At 45.5% G+C, this 17,253-nt stretch overlaps 1 protein-coding gene across 1 annotated transcript in view; it reads left to right on the forward strand.

Annotated features, from left to right (window-relative positions):
- Window positions 1-222: 222 nt before the first annotated feature.
- Window positions 223-17,253, forward strand: part of PLXND1 (plexin D1) — a 187,940-nt gene continuing 170,909 nt past the window's right edge. The window contains exon 1 of the mRNA XM_066612970.1: window positions 223-1,674. Within this exon, the coding sequence (XP_066469067.1) occupies window positions 397-1,674 (1,278 nt within the window). The 5' untranslated portion in view covers window positions 223-396. The remainder of the gene's footprint in view (window positions 1,675-17,253) is intronic.

The raw sequence follows: 17,253 nt of genomic DNA on the forward strand, positions 1-17,253 counted from the left end.
GGTGGCTTGAGCTTAATCATATTCACATGACATACCCTAAAGAAAGCCTTAAAAAGAAACACATCGAGCCGAGCCAGAACGCAGACAAGGACCCGGAGAAGTGGAAGAGCGAGGCTCGTCCTCAGGCAGGGGGAGGAGGCGGGGAGGGAGGCAGGCAGGCAGGGGGAGCTGTCAGGCTTAGGGGAGGGCGCAGCCTGTTCTCAGGCGCGCAGTCCCAGCCCGGTCCAGCCGGGAGGCGAAGGGCTGCAACAAAGGCTCGGGACGTCCCTTCTCCTGGCGTCACTCCGGAGCCGGCAGGTCCGCGGCTGCAGGAGGCAGCAGGTTCTCCTTCCCCGCTCCCGCGGCGCTCGCAGGGGAGCCTCATGCTCTGCGCGGAGCGGCGGCCCAGGAGGCAGGATGGGCGCTGACGCCCGGGCGCCGCGGTGCGCCTGGCTGCTGCTGCTGCTGCTGCTGCCTCTGCCGCCCGCGGCCGGGCTGGAGGTGCAGCACAAGTTCGCGTCGCCCACGGCCACCAACAACTTCGCCCTGGACGGCTCCGGCGCGCGCGTGTACCTGGCGGCGGTGAACCGGCTGTACCAGCTGCGCGGCCCCAACCTGACGCTGGAGGTGGAGGAGCGCGTGGGCCCGCGCGAGGACAGCCCGCTGTGCCACGCGCCGCAGCTGCCCCAGGCGTCGTGCGAGCACCCGCGGAGGCCCACCGACAACTACAACAAGCTGCTGCAGCCGGACCCGGAGCAGGGCGTGCTGGTGGTGTGCGGCTCGGTGTGGCAGGGCCTGTGCCAGCTGCGCAGCCTCGACAACATCTCCGAGGTGGCGGTGGCCTTCCCGCCGCGCGGGGGCGAGCCGGCGGCCGTGTTCCCCAGCATGCTGAACGTGGCGGCCAACCACGCCAACGCCTCCACCGTGGGGCTGGTGCTGCGGCAGCCCGGGCGCGGCGCGCGCCTGCTGGTGGCCGCCACCTACACGGGCCTAGGCAGCGCCTTCTTCCCGCGCAACCAGAGCCTCGAGGACCACCGCTTCGAGAACACGCCCGAGATCGCCATCCGCGCGCTCGACGCCCGCGGGGACCTGGCGCGCCTCTTCACCTTCGACATCAACCCCTCCGACGACAACGTCTTCAAGATCAAGCAGGGCGCCAAGGAGCGCCACAAGCTCAGCTTCGTGCGCGCCTTCCTGCACGGGGGCGCGCCCCGCGGGCCCTACGCCTACCTGGCCCTCAACAGCGAGGCCCGCGCGCGCGAGAAGGAGAGCCCCTCGCACAGCCTGCTGGCGCGCATCTGCCTCGGCGAGCCCGCCGACGACGCCGCCCTCAACGGCAGCCGCGGCGGCGGCGAGGCCAAGAAGCTCACCGAGTCCTACATCCAGCTGGGGCTGCAGTGCGGGCCCGCCGGCGACTCCTACAACCGCCTCGTGTCCGTGTTCCCCGCCAGCGCCGCCCCGCGGGCCTCCGCCGAGGAGCTGCTCTTCGGGGTCTTCGAGAAGGCCGCCTCCGCGCCCGGCGGCCGGCAGGCGCCTCAGCCCTCGGCGCTGTGCGTGTTCCGCTTCGCCGAGATCGAGGAGGCCATCCGGGCGGCCAGGAACTCGTGCTTCGTGGCGGCAGACGCCGGGCTGGTCACGGTGCTCGACAGCGTCGTGCAGGGCAGCGGGCCCGCCTGCGAGAAGAGGAACATCCAGGTGGGTGGCCGCAGGGGAGCCCGCCCGCCGGCCCTACTCGGAAGTCAGTCCCACTGTAGTCAGGGGCTTACTCCCAGGTAAGTGCGGGCGGGTGGCATTGCAGCCTGACAGCCCGGTCCTGTCCACACTTTCCTGGGAGTAAGCCCATTGACTTTAACTTCTGAGCAGACACGTGTAGGACGGGGCTGTTAGAGAGTTCAGCACTGGTTCATTTCAGCTCTCACAGTAGCTGAGTTCAGTGCCAGGCTCCCCGCTGGAAACTTCAGCTCACTTCTCAAGAGTGCCTCTGAGCATGTCCAGAGAGCCCACCTGTGCAACCACCCTCCCCTCACATTTGGAATAAGGAGCAGGGCGTCTAGGCATGTGTGAGGGCTCACTCCTCAAAGGAGTTGCTTTAAAAGCCATTTCTGCCCAACAGCGATCAAATGTGTACCCCTGTGGGCTGGGCAGAAATGGGTTAAAAGTTAAGCACTGGCAACCCAATCTTATCCACACTTTCCTGAAAGTAAGCCCCAGACTCTAATGGGACTTATTTCTGAGTAGACATGCATAGGATTGGGCTCTGGGTCTTCCATTTTTTTGTGGGCTAGAGGATCCTGACAGTCCAATCCTGTACCTGTCTTCTCAGAAGCAAGTCTTACTGTGGTCAATGGGGCTTACTCCCAAGTCAGTGTGGATAGGTTTGTAACCTCAGGCTGCAGTCCTATACTGTATATGTTTTGCTGAGAGTAAGCCTCATGGAACACAGTGGAACTTCCTTCTGAGGAGACATGCATAGGATTGTGCTATTAGGCTGCAATCCTATACACATTTACCTGAGAGTAAGGTCCGTTTAACTCAATGGGACTTATTCTGAGTACACATGCAAAGGATTGCACTGTTAGATAGTGTTATTTAGGAATCACTCCATAGTTAGCCTCAGTACAGAGACTTACACTTGAATGTGCCTCTCTGATAGAGCAACAGTGGGAAAAGGTGCAGAGAAAAGTTACCAAAATGATCAAGATGTTGGAGCATCTTTGGTATGAAGAATGGCTAAGCATTTGGAGCTTTTCATTTAGAGAAATGATGTCTAAAGGGGGAGTTTGTAAAACTATCTGTTGTGAAGAAAGTGTATAGAGAGGCCTCTCTCTTCCTCAAACACTAGGGGTTTTCCAATGATGCCAATTATCAGTAATAATACTGTAATATTTGCATGACAAATGCCTGTATGTGCTTCACACCTATTACCTTGATGTAGGATTTAGAGCAAACTCTGTTATTGACTCCAAATTGCAGCTGCTGGGCTGAGGCTGAGAGGGAGTGGCTGTAGTAAGTTGATAGCAAAGGTAGAATTCAAATTGGACAAGTCCTGATTCACAGCTCAGTCTCTGAGCCGCCATGCAACACCAATTCTCAAATCACAATAAGTTTTGAACAGGGCAAATAAGTATCTCTCCACCCAGTGCATAATTAAGGTATGGACTTTGCTGCCACAAGATGTGGTGATGCTTAAGAAGAGATTAGACAATCTCATGGTGGAAAAACCTATCAAAAGTTACTAGCTATGAAAATGAAGTGGTAGTAGGTCTCTGAATATCTCTTGCTTGGCCTAGTGGATGGCTGTTGCTTTCTGGTCTCTGTGGCCTTCGCAGAAGCATGTCGTTGTCCTTTGTTGGAAGCAAGATGCTGATCTGGATGGACTTTTATTTAATCAAGCAGAGCACAGAGGTGAATACTCAGTCTCATTTGATGTATCCAGAAAGTGCTGAGGAACTGGGAAACACTCTGTGATCCCACTCATGATAATATCTGCCCCTTGAGCTGTTATAGTACTAAACAGAGAGTATGGTATGACTTTTACATTTCGTTAACCATCTGTTGGGGAAAAAACTGTATGACAGGGTGAGAAATCTCTTTAAAGCAGCAACAGGTTGAGCCTAGGTTTGCTTTGGTAGAATATCTTGCTATATGCCTCTTAGTTGGAGGTGCCTCTATGTTTTGCTTTACCACTATGCTGATTCTGCAGATTTTACTCAGGCAAAACTCCCATGACAGTCAGTGTAATCATTGAATGTAATATTTTACACCTCCTGGTTTATTTCTAAAAACTTAAAAACGGATTCCTAGGCAGGTTAGAAAACTAATACAGAGTGAAAGTTAAAAGTGGAAAGGATGTATCAGGCTGTTTCATAGCCCAGAAGTTATCTATTGACTGATTTTTCAATGCTTGTCCTATTTTCATAGAATCATAGGGTTGGAAGGGACCTAATAGGTCATCTAGTCCAACCCCCTGCCTTAGGCAGGAAACCCCCTGCCTTAGGCCTTGGGGGGAGGGATTTGTCATATCTGTGTTGTGCATAGTGGACTTTTCCATATTTGCTGGCATCACTTGACATGAATGGACTGAATCAGTAAATTGGATCCAACTTTGACAGGTTGGTTTGGAGCCTCAGACCTTTAATCTTCATAGTTTGGTTCTGCATTCCAAATTTGTTGCAAAGCTTCCATGACTACCTGTCATGGTTTTCTTTTTTCCTTTTGAGATTGCTATAATCAAAGCTTAACTTCTTCTGACAGTTGGTCTCTCTGCATTTATTGGAACATGTGTTGAGGAAATCTGAAATTCATGATCTGAAATTTTAGACAAACTAAGGCCTAATTCAAATGATACTTTCACCCTGCATTTGTAAGTGGGGGGGGGCATTGGGTATGAACCTCAGACTAATCTCCCGTGCTGTGGACAGAAGTGGATTATGTGGGAGGAGGTGGTATTTTTAGTAAAATGTTTAGGACCTCAAAATTAATAACCAGCACATTGAAGGAATCATGAAAATGAATTGGAAACCAGAGAAGCTGGTAAAGAAATTGAATCGCATACTCCAAAAAACCTGTCTCTAGTTAGAAGTTTTGCTGCAGTATTTTTTACTAGCTTGCCATTTTTGCACATTTTCCAAAAGCAGTCAATTGTAGCATGTGTTACAGTAGTCCAATCATGATGTAAGCAGCATCCCAATCTTATCTAGGGCTTACAGTAGTAGATCTTGTGATCTGCCGCTGTAAGTCCAGGACCAACAGTGTGAAAGCCACACCAATTTTATGCCTCCTGGGCCACCAGTGCAAACAACCAGAAGTCCTGAGCGCATAACAGCAGCTCCCCAATGCCCTGCTAGGGCAGATAGGACAGTGGTAGAGGGCAGTTGGGGGTGGGGAGCAAGCCAGGCAGAGTGTGGTAGGAGGAGGAGGATCTTGGCTGTGAATGCTAAGATCCTATTCCCCTTTCCCTCCCCTGAGTCTCCTTGAACCTACATCAGATGCAAGGGAGGGCACCAAGATGCAAGTCTCTTGTAGTCTTGTGTGCTCCCTGGTGGGCCATAGTGAATGCTGAATGCTGTGGGCTGGTTGGGAATAGGGCCCTAAAGCGTGTATGACTCTCCAAAAATGGGTGTGGTTGGTGCAACAACCTAAGTTGTGCAGCTGTACTTCTAGCCAAAGCCACGAGCTGGGAATCCAGGAGCAAAGCCAGGTCCAGCAGCACCCCCAAATCTAGCTCTTTGTGGGAAGTACAAATTCATAGAAAACAGGTAGTATTCTTGTCACCAAATCTGCATTCTTGCTGACCAAGAACACTTCTGTGTTGCCTGGATTTAGCTTTAATTTGTTAGTTCTAATCCATTACTAATCTCAGGTGCTGATTCATTTACCTCTATAGTCTTTCTGGATTGGGATGTACAGGAGAGAGAACTGGGTGTCACAAACATACTAATTATATGCAACTCTAAATCTCTACAAAATCTCAGCAACTCGATGTAGGAATAAACAATGGGGTAATAAAATGAAATTGTGCAGAACAGCATAGGCCAATGGCCATGGTGACAAGCAGAAATCTCACAGAATCATCATCTGGAACCATCTTCTTTGAATGATTAGAGCCCATCAAAATGGTGCCCTCAAGCCCCATCCCAGCAAATTACTAGGATACTGTATGAGGCTGAGTGGAAAGCCAACAGGGATGCACTTTCCCTTTATAGTTCCTGGTGAGAATCATCAGCCTAGTTGACAAAAGCTGTTCCAAACCCAAAACCAGGCCAGAAGCAAATTGTAATGGATCCAGAATCAGTCAGAAATCCTTTGAATTGAGTCAGTGCCTCTCACCTTGGTTGAAATGGCATATGGGAGAATGACTGGTAATTGTCCAGTACAATTGGGGTTAATGATGACTTTTTAAATTGAGACCATACAGCAGCTTCCTTTAAGCTCACTGGAACAACACCCTCTCTAAGGGAAGCATTTATCAGTTTTCAGTCCACTCAGCCAGATCTTCTCTGGCTGCCTTAAGGAACAAGAAGAGCAAGCAATGAGCACACAAATGGTGGACTTTGCCTCTCAAAGTGTTTTGCAGTTGCCACAGTAGCCTGCTAAGGGATCCTCCCCTCCTCCTGATGGACCGAGCTGTAACAGGATTCTCCCCACTTAGAACAGCTTTAACTCTGCAGAAGCAATTGTAGTAGACAAGTGAGATTTCTTTGCTGGCATCACTGCTTTGGAGTTGGGTAGATAGTATGCTGACAGGATGTCTACTCTGCCTCGGCCACCCAATTCTAGAGTCGTACATTTGAAACTGGATGACTGCTGTATGGGGCACCTGGACAGGCATGGAATCTTAATATACCACCGCAGCTTGACCTTTCTGGCCCCTCAGTCTTGACTGCTGCTGAATGGACAGAGCTACCTTCTGCCTTGGCTAGTCAGATCTCTGTAGTGCAGGGGTGTCAAACTCATTTCATACAGAGGGCCGAAAGCATTCAGGGCACCTGCTGAGGGCCGGAAGTGATGTCATTAAGCAGAAAGTGACATCACTAAGCAGCTGATGGCCAGAAAGCAGCACCTTGTTCTCATATAGAAGCTCATTAACTGCAAATGACAGGAGAGAAAATATGTAAAACTTGATCAGATTTCATGATATGGGAAAGCCCAATTTTTATGTGGGCTGTCATTTGAGCAGTAACACCTCAGCACTGCTCAGCAGCTGAGGGCCAGATAAAAAGCTTCCAGGGGCCGAATCCGGGCCTTATGTTTGACACCCCTGCTGTAGTACACGCGAAGTCAGCTTGCTCATATGGAAACAAGTCTTGGATGGTAGTTGTTTTCATTTACTGACCTAGCATTTAGCAGAAAGACCCTTAGATCCAGAAGGTAGTCACCAAAGCAACAGAACTCTGTTTGGGAGAAGGATTAGGAGGACTGATTTATCCTCCCTTCTTCTAAAGTTATCCATCCTATCCCCACTACTACTGTATATCTTCCCCTATTCTCCACTCTCTTATTATTATTATAAATATTTATATTACTTTAAACTATCTTCAGTCTGAAAAATACATAATGTTTCTTTAAAATCTAAAATCACACTGCGAAAGACATGTGGGGAACTGAGATAACTGAGGAACAGCAGCTTCATTCTCCATTGTCATGCTCATTCCAGTACATATACTTGGTGATCCGAATGGTGGGGCACTATTGAAACTGTTGCTTTTCTTTCTTTTTTTGTTGTTGCCAAACACGAATAGTTGTTTTCACACAAGTATAACATGCTTATGATGCAAAATGCCTATGTATCGCTTTTCAACAAAAAAAGTTACAAAAATGTTCAGATAGCAAAAATAAATAATTGGTCTACTGGTTTGAAAGGAAAATGATGCAGAAAAATGTCAGCAACAGCTACTACAAGAGATATTGCACTGGGGTTAATAGGCACATGTGTTGCCACCCTACTTAAATGTAAGAGAGCCACCACTTTGAAAGGCCACCACCTCTTTCCTAGGTAGCAGGGAATTAGTGTACCCATATAATTTCTTCTGTCCTATTCCATATCAAAATACGCAGCCTCAAACCATCTTCAGCTGCAGATTTACAGCACAGTCCTTTGCAGCTTTACATGGAAGTAAGTTCCTTAAAGTTTAATAGGATTTGCTCTGCGGTAGATGTGCCTAGGATTATAGTCTTAGGGTCCAATCCTATACCCCACCAGTCCATTACACATAGTGCTGCTGATGAAGTGCACACTGCATGCTCTTGGGGGGGGGCTACCAGATGACGTGAGAGAGGGACCTACCACCTTAGTTACCTTCTCATAGGCCTCCAATGGCTCTTCTTGGACCTACACCAGATATTTAGCGTTTCAACATGGAAAGGGAGAATTTTGAGGTAGGGAAGGGGGGATAGGGTCTCAGTCTTCATGACTGTCACTGAGATGCTCTCCTGCCCTTTGTCTGACCCACTCCCTGTCCTGAACTGCCCCCCCATCCTCTCCTAAACCATTCCTGCTGTTGACCTTCCTGCCATTCCTGCTGTTGACCTTCCTGCTCCAGAGGGGTGCTGGGAAGCTGCTGTCACATGCACAAAGGCTCAGGCTACTTGCAGCAGGAGCCCTGGCATGCATGTTGGTGGATCTGCTTTTATGCCACTGATCCTGAGATCCATCACTGTATGTCCTGGATAGGATTGCACTGTTAGTGTGTATTCACTTGCATCCCACACAGTTTGAGTAAAAAGCAAAACCATACTGTGGAGAGTCATATCACCCTCTGAGTCTCTACAATATGGTATCATTGTGTTTATGTGGTGAGAAAAGTGTATGTCTGCTGTATATCATGGATACATCATAGGAATTTGCTAATGGTGTATTTGGTATTTTCAATCCATGGAGTGGCTTTTAGAAGAATAGAGGGTTTATTATAGATTTATTATATTCATTCACCATAATCTCCCAACCTCAGATACATTGTGAAATTCAGTTGAATTTCTTTGTAGTTGTGAAACCAAATGAAACCAAATGTGTAGTGGCTTGTGCACACGCATACTCAAAGCATTTGACCCCTCCCCCTTTTATTGCAAAGGTCCTTTCTTTCCATGTTCTCTGACCCAGCTGAAATCAGTGGTGACTCACAGTTTTGTTCTTCCCTCCTGCTTTTTGCTTATTTCTCATTGCACAGTCACTGAGGGAAGGCAGCTCGAAGAATGTATGTTCAATTACAGTTGTTCCCTTCCTACATCCTTCTGCATATTCCTGCACTGGGATGTGTAAAGGTCAGAGACGGGGGACATAGGCTGCCTTGTTTTACTGCTTTCAGGGTGAAAGTTAGCTTTTATCAGTTTCTTTCTATAAGTGGGCATAAACGTTAACGTCAGCAGAATGTGCCTGTTTTTTCCTTTTTGAAAACTTAAAAACAAGTCACAGTAAACTTGTCTTATTTTCTCCTCTTCTGGGAAAAATGCACAACATGCTTCTACTGGGGATCATAAAACATCACTTTGATTTCATAGCACTCCTCAGTGTATGGGGGGAAGTTAGGAGAATCTTAATGAAATCATTATACACCCTGAATGCCCCTTGTTTTAGTAAAATCATGCCCCCTTTGTAGCCTTCTCAAAACTGTAGTCTACTGTGAAAGATAAGAGGACCAGGCTTCCTTAACCCCCCTGGAACTTGATCATTGTTTCACAGCAAGATAAACAATGAAAGTTATGTCTCCCCCTTTTCTACCTTCTACTGGAAATTCCAGAAAGGGTTTCTCTGTTAACCATTGCATTTGGCATGGCATACCATGCTATATATACTATGCAAAAGTTTATGGCCTTAGAGTAGTAACTCATATATCTGCTGTAAGAAGGCTGTCATCACTCTTAAATCATAGATTTTAAAAGGCTAGAGCCAAGAAATTTGATAATTGGGGTGGTATTTTAGTTAAGTCCTTCAGGGTGAATGCACTAAATATTGCAACCTTACATAATCATGTATCCCACTGTAAGCTGATGTTATGATTGTTACAGTGCCTGGACTATTGACTTTCCCTTAAACAAGATCTTGGTTTTTTTTGGTGGGTGAAACCCAAATTTGCATTTTGAAAGAAAGGTCAACAGCAAGTTTTAGTTGTATTGCTAAGCTGTATGACTTCAAACTTAGGTGCATCATGGTCATATCTACAATAAATGAGACACGTTTTGCAGTTCAATCCTATGCATGTTTACTTGGAAGTAAGTTCCATTTTGTTCTCTGGACTTTGCTGCCAGGTAAATGTACTTAGACTTGCAACTTTAATCAAAGACTCAATTGCTTTTTTTTTTTTTTTTTTTTTTAAGTGCAGAGGTTCCCAAACCTTCTTTGTTCATAGTGCTCCTAGACCAGTTGTGATTTTTTCACTGTGACCCTCACTGTGTTTGCATCAAAAATTAAAAATATCCCACAGTGTCTCTGTGAGTTTGCTGCAGCACCCAGGGATGCTGCCATGCACAGTTTGGGAACCACAGTTTTACAGTGTCTTTTGCTGTTCTCGGTATCATCTAGACAGGAGCTGTCAAACCCCAGCCCATGGGCCAGATCTGGCGCTCCAAGATTATCCATCTGGGTGTGACAGTGGCGAAGCCTTGCCGTTCTGTGCCACAGCTGATGTTCATCGTCACTGATCTTCACACAGATTCAAATTGGGCAGCTGCTTCCACCAGGAAGACAGGGCACAGAGCCTTCTGGTGCAACAGGCAGCGGAAGCAGCTGTCTGGCGCGAGTCTGCATGAAGATCGGGGGTCATGAACATTGGCTGCATCGCAGAAGGCTTTGCCACTGCCACATTTCTCCCAGGTGGATATTCTTGAAGTGCGGAGTGCTATGGTTTGGATACTGCTGCTCTAGAAGAAGGACAAAGATAAGTATGTATTAGTTGCAGCTACTACATTTTCCAGACTCACAAAGAGAGTCTGGTCCAACAAGAAGCTGACGGAACATACCAAGATCCAGGTCTACAGAGTTTGCGTCCTGAGTACACTTCCGTACTGCAGCGAGTCATGGACTCTTCGCTCACAACAGGAGAGGAAACTGAATGCTTTCCACATGCACTGCCTCCGACGTATTCTCGGCATCACCTGGCAGGACAAAGTTCCAAACAACACAGTCCTGGAACGTGCTGGAATCCCTAGCATGTATGCATTGCTGAAACAGACGCCTGCGTTGGCTTGGTCATGTCGTGAGAATGGATGATGGCCGGATCCCAAAGGATCTCCTCTATGGAGAACTCGTGCAAGGAAAGCGCCCTACAGGTAGACCACAGCTGCGATACAAGGACATCTGCAAGAGGGATCTGAAGGCCTTAGGGATGGACCTCAACAAGTGGGAAACCCTGGCCTCTGAGCAGCCCGCTTGGAGGCAGGCTGTGCAGCATGGCCTTTCCCAGTTTGAAGAGACACTTGGCCAACAGACAAAGAGGCAAAGAAGGAAGGCCCATAGCCAGGGAGACAGACCAGGGACAGACTGCACTTGCTCCCAGTGTAGAAGGGATAGTCACTCCCGAATTGGCCTTTTCAGCCATACTAGATGCTGTTCCAGAACCACCATTCAGAGTGTGATACCATAGTCTTTCAAGACTGAAGGTTGCAACAACAACAAACAAATGCAAGACTAGGAATGAGGATATAGAACTAAAAATAAAGCCAAGATCAAGATTGCGTACATATTTGAACCAACTGTGCACCCTCATTTTTTAAAGAAATTTCTCTCCAGCTGCTTTCCTACCCCTGGGGGAAAATATATGGGTATCTATCTTTTCTGTGATAAGTGGAACAACAGTTTTGGAGGATTGATGTTGAGCAGAAAATGGCTGAAGGGGATAAGGTTAAGCACTCCCTCCTCCTCATCTGCTACTTCTCTGATCAAATTTTCAGCCTCCTGTGACTATTTTTATTTTATTTTTTTTAAACCTGGGAGAAGTTACTAGCAACTGCATGTAAAGGGCAGTTTGGCTCTAAGCCTGTAGTCTGAACTGACAATGCATAACTGATAGGCTTGTAATTTAAGGTTTCTGACCTCTTTGTGAAAGGTGGCTAAAGGTGTGTGTATGCTTAGGCTGCTGGGGGGGGGGGAGGTTCGCTGAACTTTAAAATTATTCAAGAATAATATAGGGCCATTCTTACAGTGTATGGCCCATCAATTTTCAGTAGAACCTAAAACCCCAAGGCTTAAAACAATTTATTTGAAAGTAGGTTCCATGGATATTAATGGGACATATTTCCAAGTCAATGTATTTTGGAGTGGAATAGGAGCTACTCAGAGGCCTTTGAAAATAACACCCGTAAAATTTAATAGATAGAAAAACAGAACTCGGTATCTCATCTAGTTGTCATAGCAATTAGAAACTCTTTGACAATTACACAGTTACACATGCGAGAATTCATAGCTTATGTTCAGTACCTGACAGAATTAAGATACCTGTTAAATTCTGTAGAAAAGGGAAGTGTCCTCTACCAAGCAATGGAGAGCCACGTTTGTGGCTTGCTGAGAAGTGGGTTTGAGAGCACTCTTGTGTATACTCCCTATGGCATTATCAGGGTCATTGTGGTTCTAATGCACAAACACATGTTAATTAATCACCAATGATATGAATTCATTCATTCTTTTCCTGCTCACCTCTAACCTCAATAAATACCTGTATAGGATTGATTCATTTACTGGTTGAATCTTGTTATTCACGAGGGTTCCGTTCCCAGAACTCACATGGATGGCAAAAATTGCATTAAAGTAAATCCATTTAAAAAACAATATCCCTTTGCTAGGCAACTTAAAAACAGCCTTACTTACTTTGTGATGTCATTACACAGTCATTAGGCAGACAATCCATCAATCAGTCTTTCTCCAGACGCTTAGAAAGGCTTCAGTCTGAGCCTCCCTTCACCCAGAGCGCAGTGCTGGGAAAGAATGCAAAGTGATTATTTCAGATGCTCAGGGGGAAGGGAGAGATCATTTGCCTTGGAGTGAAACTGTTCTAAGTGCCTGGAGAGAGAATGATTGATGGATTGTCAGCAGGCTGCCCTCTCTTGCATTAAGGAGGCTGTTGTGAAAAACTTTTTTTCCTGTAATTTAAAGGGCCCTTCTCATTGTGTTGAGATAAAACCATGGGTGAAAAAATCAGTGGATAATTGGGTTATACCTATACATGGTTTCTCTGAAAGACTTTATATTTACCAAAATTAAGCAAATCTGTTCAATCATCCCCTCAATTTCACAGATCAGCTATGTTTTAAATTGCAGTCTAACTTAAGCCTTTGCAACTGGGCATACTATAAATCAAAATAAATAAATAGGAATTTTTTATTTCATTTTAAAATGAGAAGGATATTTCCAGCTGATCTGGTTCATGCGTGCTATAAAATTCAGTCTGCTCTTTGTAGTTTTTCTTCACTTCACCCTAGCAAGGATGCAGGTAGGGAGGACGTGATTGATAGGGACCCCACTGCTTCAAAATAATCCTGGCTAACAGGAAAAATGCAGTGGCAGGAATGCCATTTTTATTGACTTTATTTTAAAATAAAGAGCATGTACCAGTAAAGCTGAATGGTGTATACCGTCAGGGTTTGGGGAAGTATGTACATGAGAAGCAGTTCTTTAAATCTGAGAGAACGGGTATTTGAAACTGGCTTTGAATTGGGGACTGGTAACTGGAAGTTGGAAGCTGAACAAGGGCAAGCCCAAGTTAAGCATCTCCACTCAAAATTAAGGATAGCACAAATTCTCCCATTCCCATCTGTGGATATGTTCATGGATTGTATACTTTGTGAAGCTTCAGTGGCAAGACTGGCACCACCATCAATAAATTTATTCCCCATTTTTGGTCCTGGTATAATTTTTGTACCAGTCTGAACTGATGAACATTCAGGCACCACAAATACTAAATGTTACAGAATGGAAATCCCTTAGCCCAGAGATTCTAGCAGCTGTAGAGTGCTGTTGATATTACAGGTGTCGATCCTCTCCATATCTGTGGATCTGATATCCATGGTTTCACTTATCTGTGGCTCGGGGAACCCCGCCCGCCCTGCACCCATTACCTTTGTTTTTGCTTAGCAGTGATGAAAGCACAGGTGTTCCTTGCTTAACAGGAACATTCTTGCTGAACTGAAGAATGGGATGTTCAGGTACCCAGCCTGCACGCTAGAGGGAGACTAACTAAACATTAATAGGATGCAGGAACTGTCCTGCTTCTTGGTAGTATTCTGTTAACCTCCTCTCTGCAGTATGCAGGCTGGTTGCCTGCACATTCCATTCTTCAGTTCAGCAAGAATGTTCCTTGTTAAGCAAGAGACAGCCGTGCTTCCATCACTGCTAAACAAAAACAAAAGTAATAGGTGTGGGGGGTGCTATTTATATAGGGTCCCCCCATATCCATGTATCTGTATCCGTGTCCCCCTCCTGCCTGGAACAGAATCCCTGTGGATACCGGGGCCTTTATGTCATATTAGTACAATAGATTAGTTGCATATTTTCTTTGAAGAGATTGATTTTTCTAAACACATTTGAATTTGGATTCCAGTCTGGTTTGTAGACAGAAACACGCTGATAGATAAACTTGGGACAGATAGACAGACAGAGTGTGTCCCTGTTGATTCTTCTGGATCTGTCAGCAACTTTTAATACTGTCAACAGTGGTATTTTCTGAACTCTCCTGTATGGGTGGACTGTATAGAACTGCTCTACAGTGGTTCTGCTCCTACGTAATTGGCTTTAGAAAGCAGTGATGTGATATTCTTTGCCACCTTACTGGAACCTTTCTTTGGGGTGTTGTAACATGATGTCCCCTATAACAGCTACCTGAAGCCACTGGGGGAGATTATTGGGATATTTTGAAGTACAGCATCAGTGTGCTGATGAGGCAGAATTATCTCAATTTCTCCTCAATTCCCAGTGAGAAAGTAGAATCTCTAAATCATTGAGTGGAGTCAATAATGATGAGAACCGATTAAACTGAAGGTTAGTCCATATATGATAGTCATAACTGGGACTTTAAACTGAGGTCACCTCAGTTGGTACCTTAAGGGCAGTGAACCCATCTAGAGTAGGCCATTCACTATGCCCTATTCTAGACGAGTTCACTGCCCTTGAGCAGCATGTCTGCAGCTTGGGAATGTTTCTGAGACATTTGCTCCTGGAATTTCAGGTCACAGTTATAGCTGTGGCCAGGCATGCCAGCTTCCAGCTCAGTTTTCTGTAACAGTTTTGCCATCTCCATGATGACGACGACGACACTTTTATCTTGCCCTTCTTCCCAGGAGCTTAATGCATACATCACTTCTTTTCCCCATTTTATCTTCACGCTCTGTAAGGTAGGCTAGACTGAGAGTTGGTGACTGACTGGAAGTTATCTCAGAAGCTTTGTCTTGGTGGTGATTTCTGGGTTTCCCCATACCTAATCCAACACTGTAATGACTATACTACGGGCATGCGTTGCTTAACAGCCTTCAGCTTAACAACAGACCACATATATGACAGTGGTTAAAGCACAACAAAGAGGCTCTTAATGAGGCAGTCAGGACTCCCATAGCCTGCAGCAGAGTGTCTGTTTACACAACAAAGAGGCTCTTAATGCAAAGAAGAGGCAACTGTTCTCCAGTAGCCTGTGCAACCAGCTAGTGTTTGGCAAAAAGTGTTTGTTTACACAACAGAGGCTTTAGATTGGGTTGAATATTCCTTAACAACCTAATCGCATAACAACTGGGACTGAAGAGCATATCCCCATCATTAAGGGAAGCACACCATACTTTGATTCTGATTGGGATCTTGGTTTCCATGCCTTGGTAATTTCTAGGTTGGACTAGTCTAGTGCACTCTGTATGGGGCTGCTGTTGAAACTCTTTGGAAACTTTTGACTGGTACAAACCACAGTAATAAAAATTTTATTTTTATTCTGACAAGTGGGACCATATAACACTGGCCCTAAAGGACCATCTCTTTGTGTCTTGTCCTTGTTTCAAGCATTGAATTTGACTGTTGAAGTAATATGGAATCCAAGTCCTACCAATTGGAAGGATGCTTCTTCCCATGTGTTTCCCCCTCCTTTAGGCACTAAAATTCTGATAACTCCTAAGTAGTGTGATTTATAGAATGGGGAAGTACTTTATATCATGTTCCTGCAAGTAGCTATTGCAGTGGAAACCTTTAATGCAACATTAGACCTGACTGGCTTAGTTTTTCTTTTACATTCTGCACAAATGTAGTTAACAGAATAAATTGCAACTTTCTTTTTCTTTAGACAATAGCAATCTGTGGGGAATATGGATCCCTCAGCTGCTGTTTGCCCCAGAAGGAAGCTTCCATTGGTACCTGTGAGAGCTTTCCTCCTGAGGCAATTAAGAGATGGAATTGGAGAGGACCTAGATCAGGACCAGAAGGCAAAGTCTCCTCCCCCCCCCCCACATTGTAGTCCTTATCTGGATTGGCCCTCCCCACAGCTGCTGCTGACTAAAGAACTAAACAGGGCTGATGATGCATTAAATGTCATATGTAACTGCCCTATGCTTCAGCAGTTAGAACAGTATCTTGTACAGGGCAATTATAGCTCTATTCTGTTTGTTGGTAAATTGAGAAGCATCCTCAACAAAGGTGCTCAATAGCACCTTTGTTACTCCTATTGGCTGGATTAATATTGTCCTTAGTTCTAAGATGTTCTTCAGTGATCAGGAGCCTTGAAGTAGGCTTGCTCTCTGCTTTGCCTTGTCTCCATTCTCTCCCAGCCTAAGAAGGACTTGGGCTGCAATCCTATACATATTTACCTGGGAGTAAGTTCTGTTGAACTAAATGGGGCTTACTTCTGAGAAGGCATACTGAAGAACGCACTCTAAGTCCATGCTACTGCACTATGTAGAGCTTCCTCAGCATTGTTGCTTAAACATACTTCTAGTGCCAGAGCAGAGGGATGAACTTAGTGGATCTTGTCCTGCGCTACATCTAGGACAGCACAACCAAGAATCAGGTAGACTTTATGCATGGAAAAATCACCTTTTCCAAAACATACTCATTGCAGTTGCACTGTAGTTTAAGATTGCACTCTCTGCTACTTTAAAAAACTTTATTCTTGGAATGCTCTGGTTTTATGATCTGTTACAATGGCCATGTTATTGCCCTGTCTCACTGGGTGAAAAGCATTATGTTTTGAAAGTCCTTTGATAATTTTGGATTGAAGATTTTGCAATGCCCAGTGTGAAGCATGCTGCTGCTGTTTGGTTTTGCTCAATAATTGTATATTTCCATTAACTTGAACTCTGAGTTTCAAGAAATGTTGACCGGGTCCACTGGAAGCCCCATTGTTTGCCATCCGTTTGGAAAGAGCGGATTTTTATTTCCCCTCCTCCATTTTACTTAATGATCATGATTACCAGTGAGTTCACAAACTGCTTTTATTCTTGGCTCCTTGAACTGCTGTAAGAAAAGGGGAATTGAAATGTTGTTTCTTTGCACTGAAAAAAAATCTTCCATTGGTTTTCAGCTTTTGAGACAATAAAATATTCTAATTCATTTTATGTCCCCACTTTGAATACACTGCAGGAAAATATATTGTAAGAACAGCTGTCATGGGTCTATCTGTTGTAAATGCCACTTTTCTCAACAGTTAGTGAATTCGCAAGTTTTTCTTTGCATAATCAAAGTGCTTACACATTTTTAAAAATGGATTATGGTAGCCTAGTTTATTTTGTTTGATTGGTTGAAAAAAGACTAATGACATGATCTACATGAAAACCAAATAAGATGGGGGTTTCTTAAACAGTGGTTAGTGACCATTGCTA

The sequence above is a fragment of the Tiliqua scincoides genome, chromosome 2 (genome assembly GCF_035046505.1).
Source record: "Tiliqua scincoides isolate rTilSci1 chromosome 2, rTilSci1.hap2, whole genome shotgun sequence".
NCBI lineage: Eukaryota > Metazoa > Chordata > Lepidosauria > Squamata > Scincidae > Tiliqua > Tiliqua scincoides.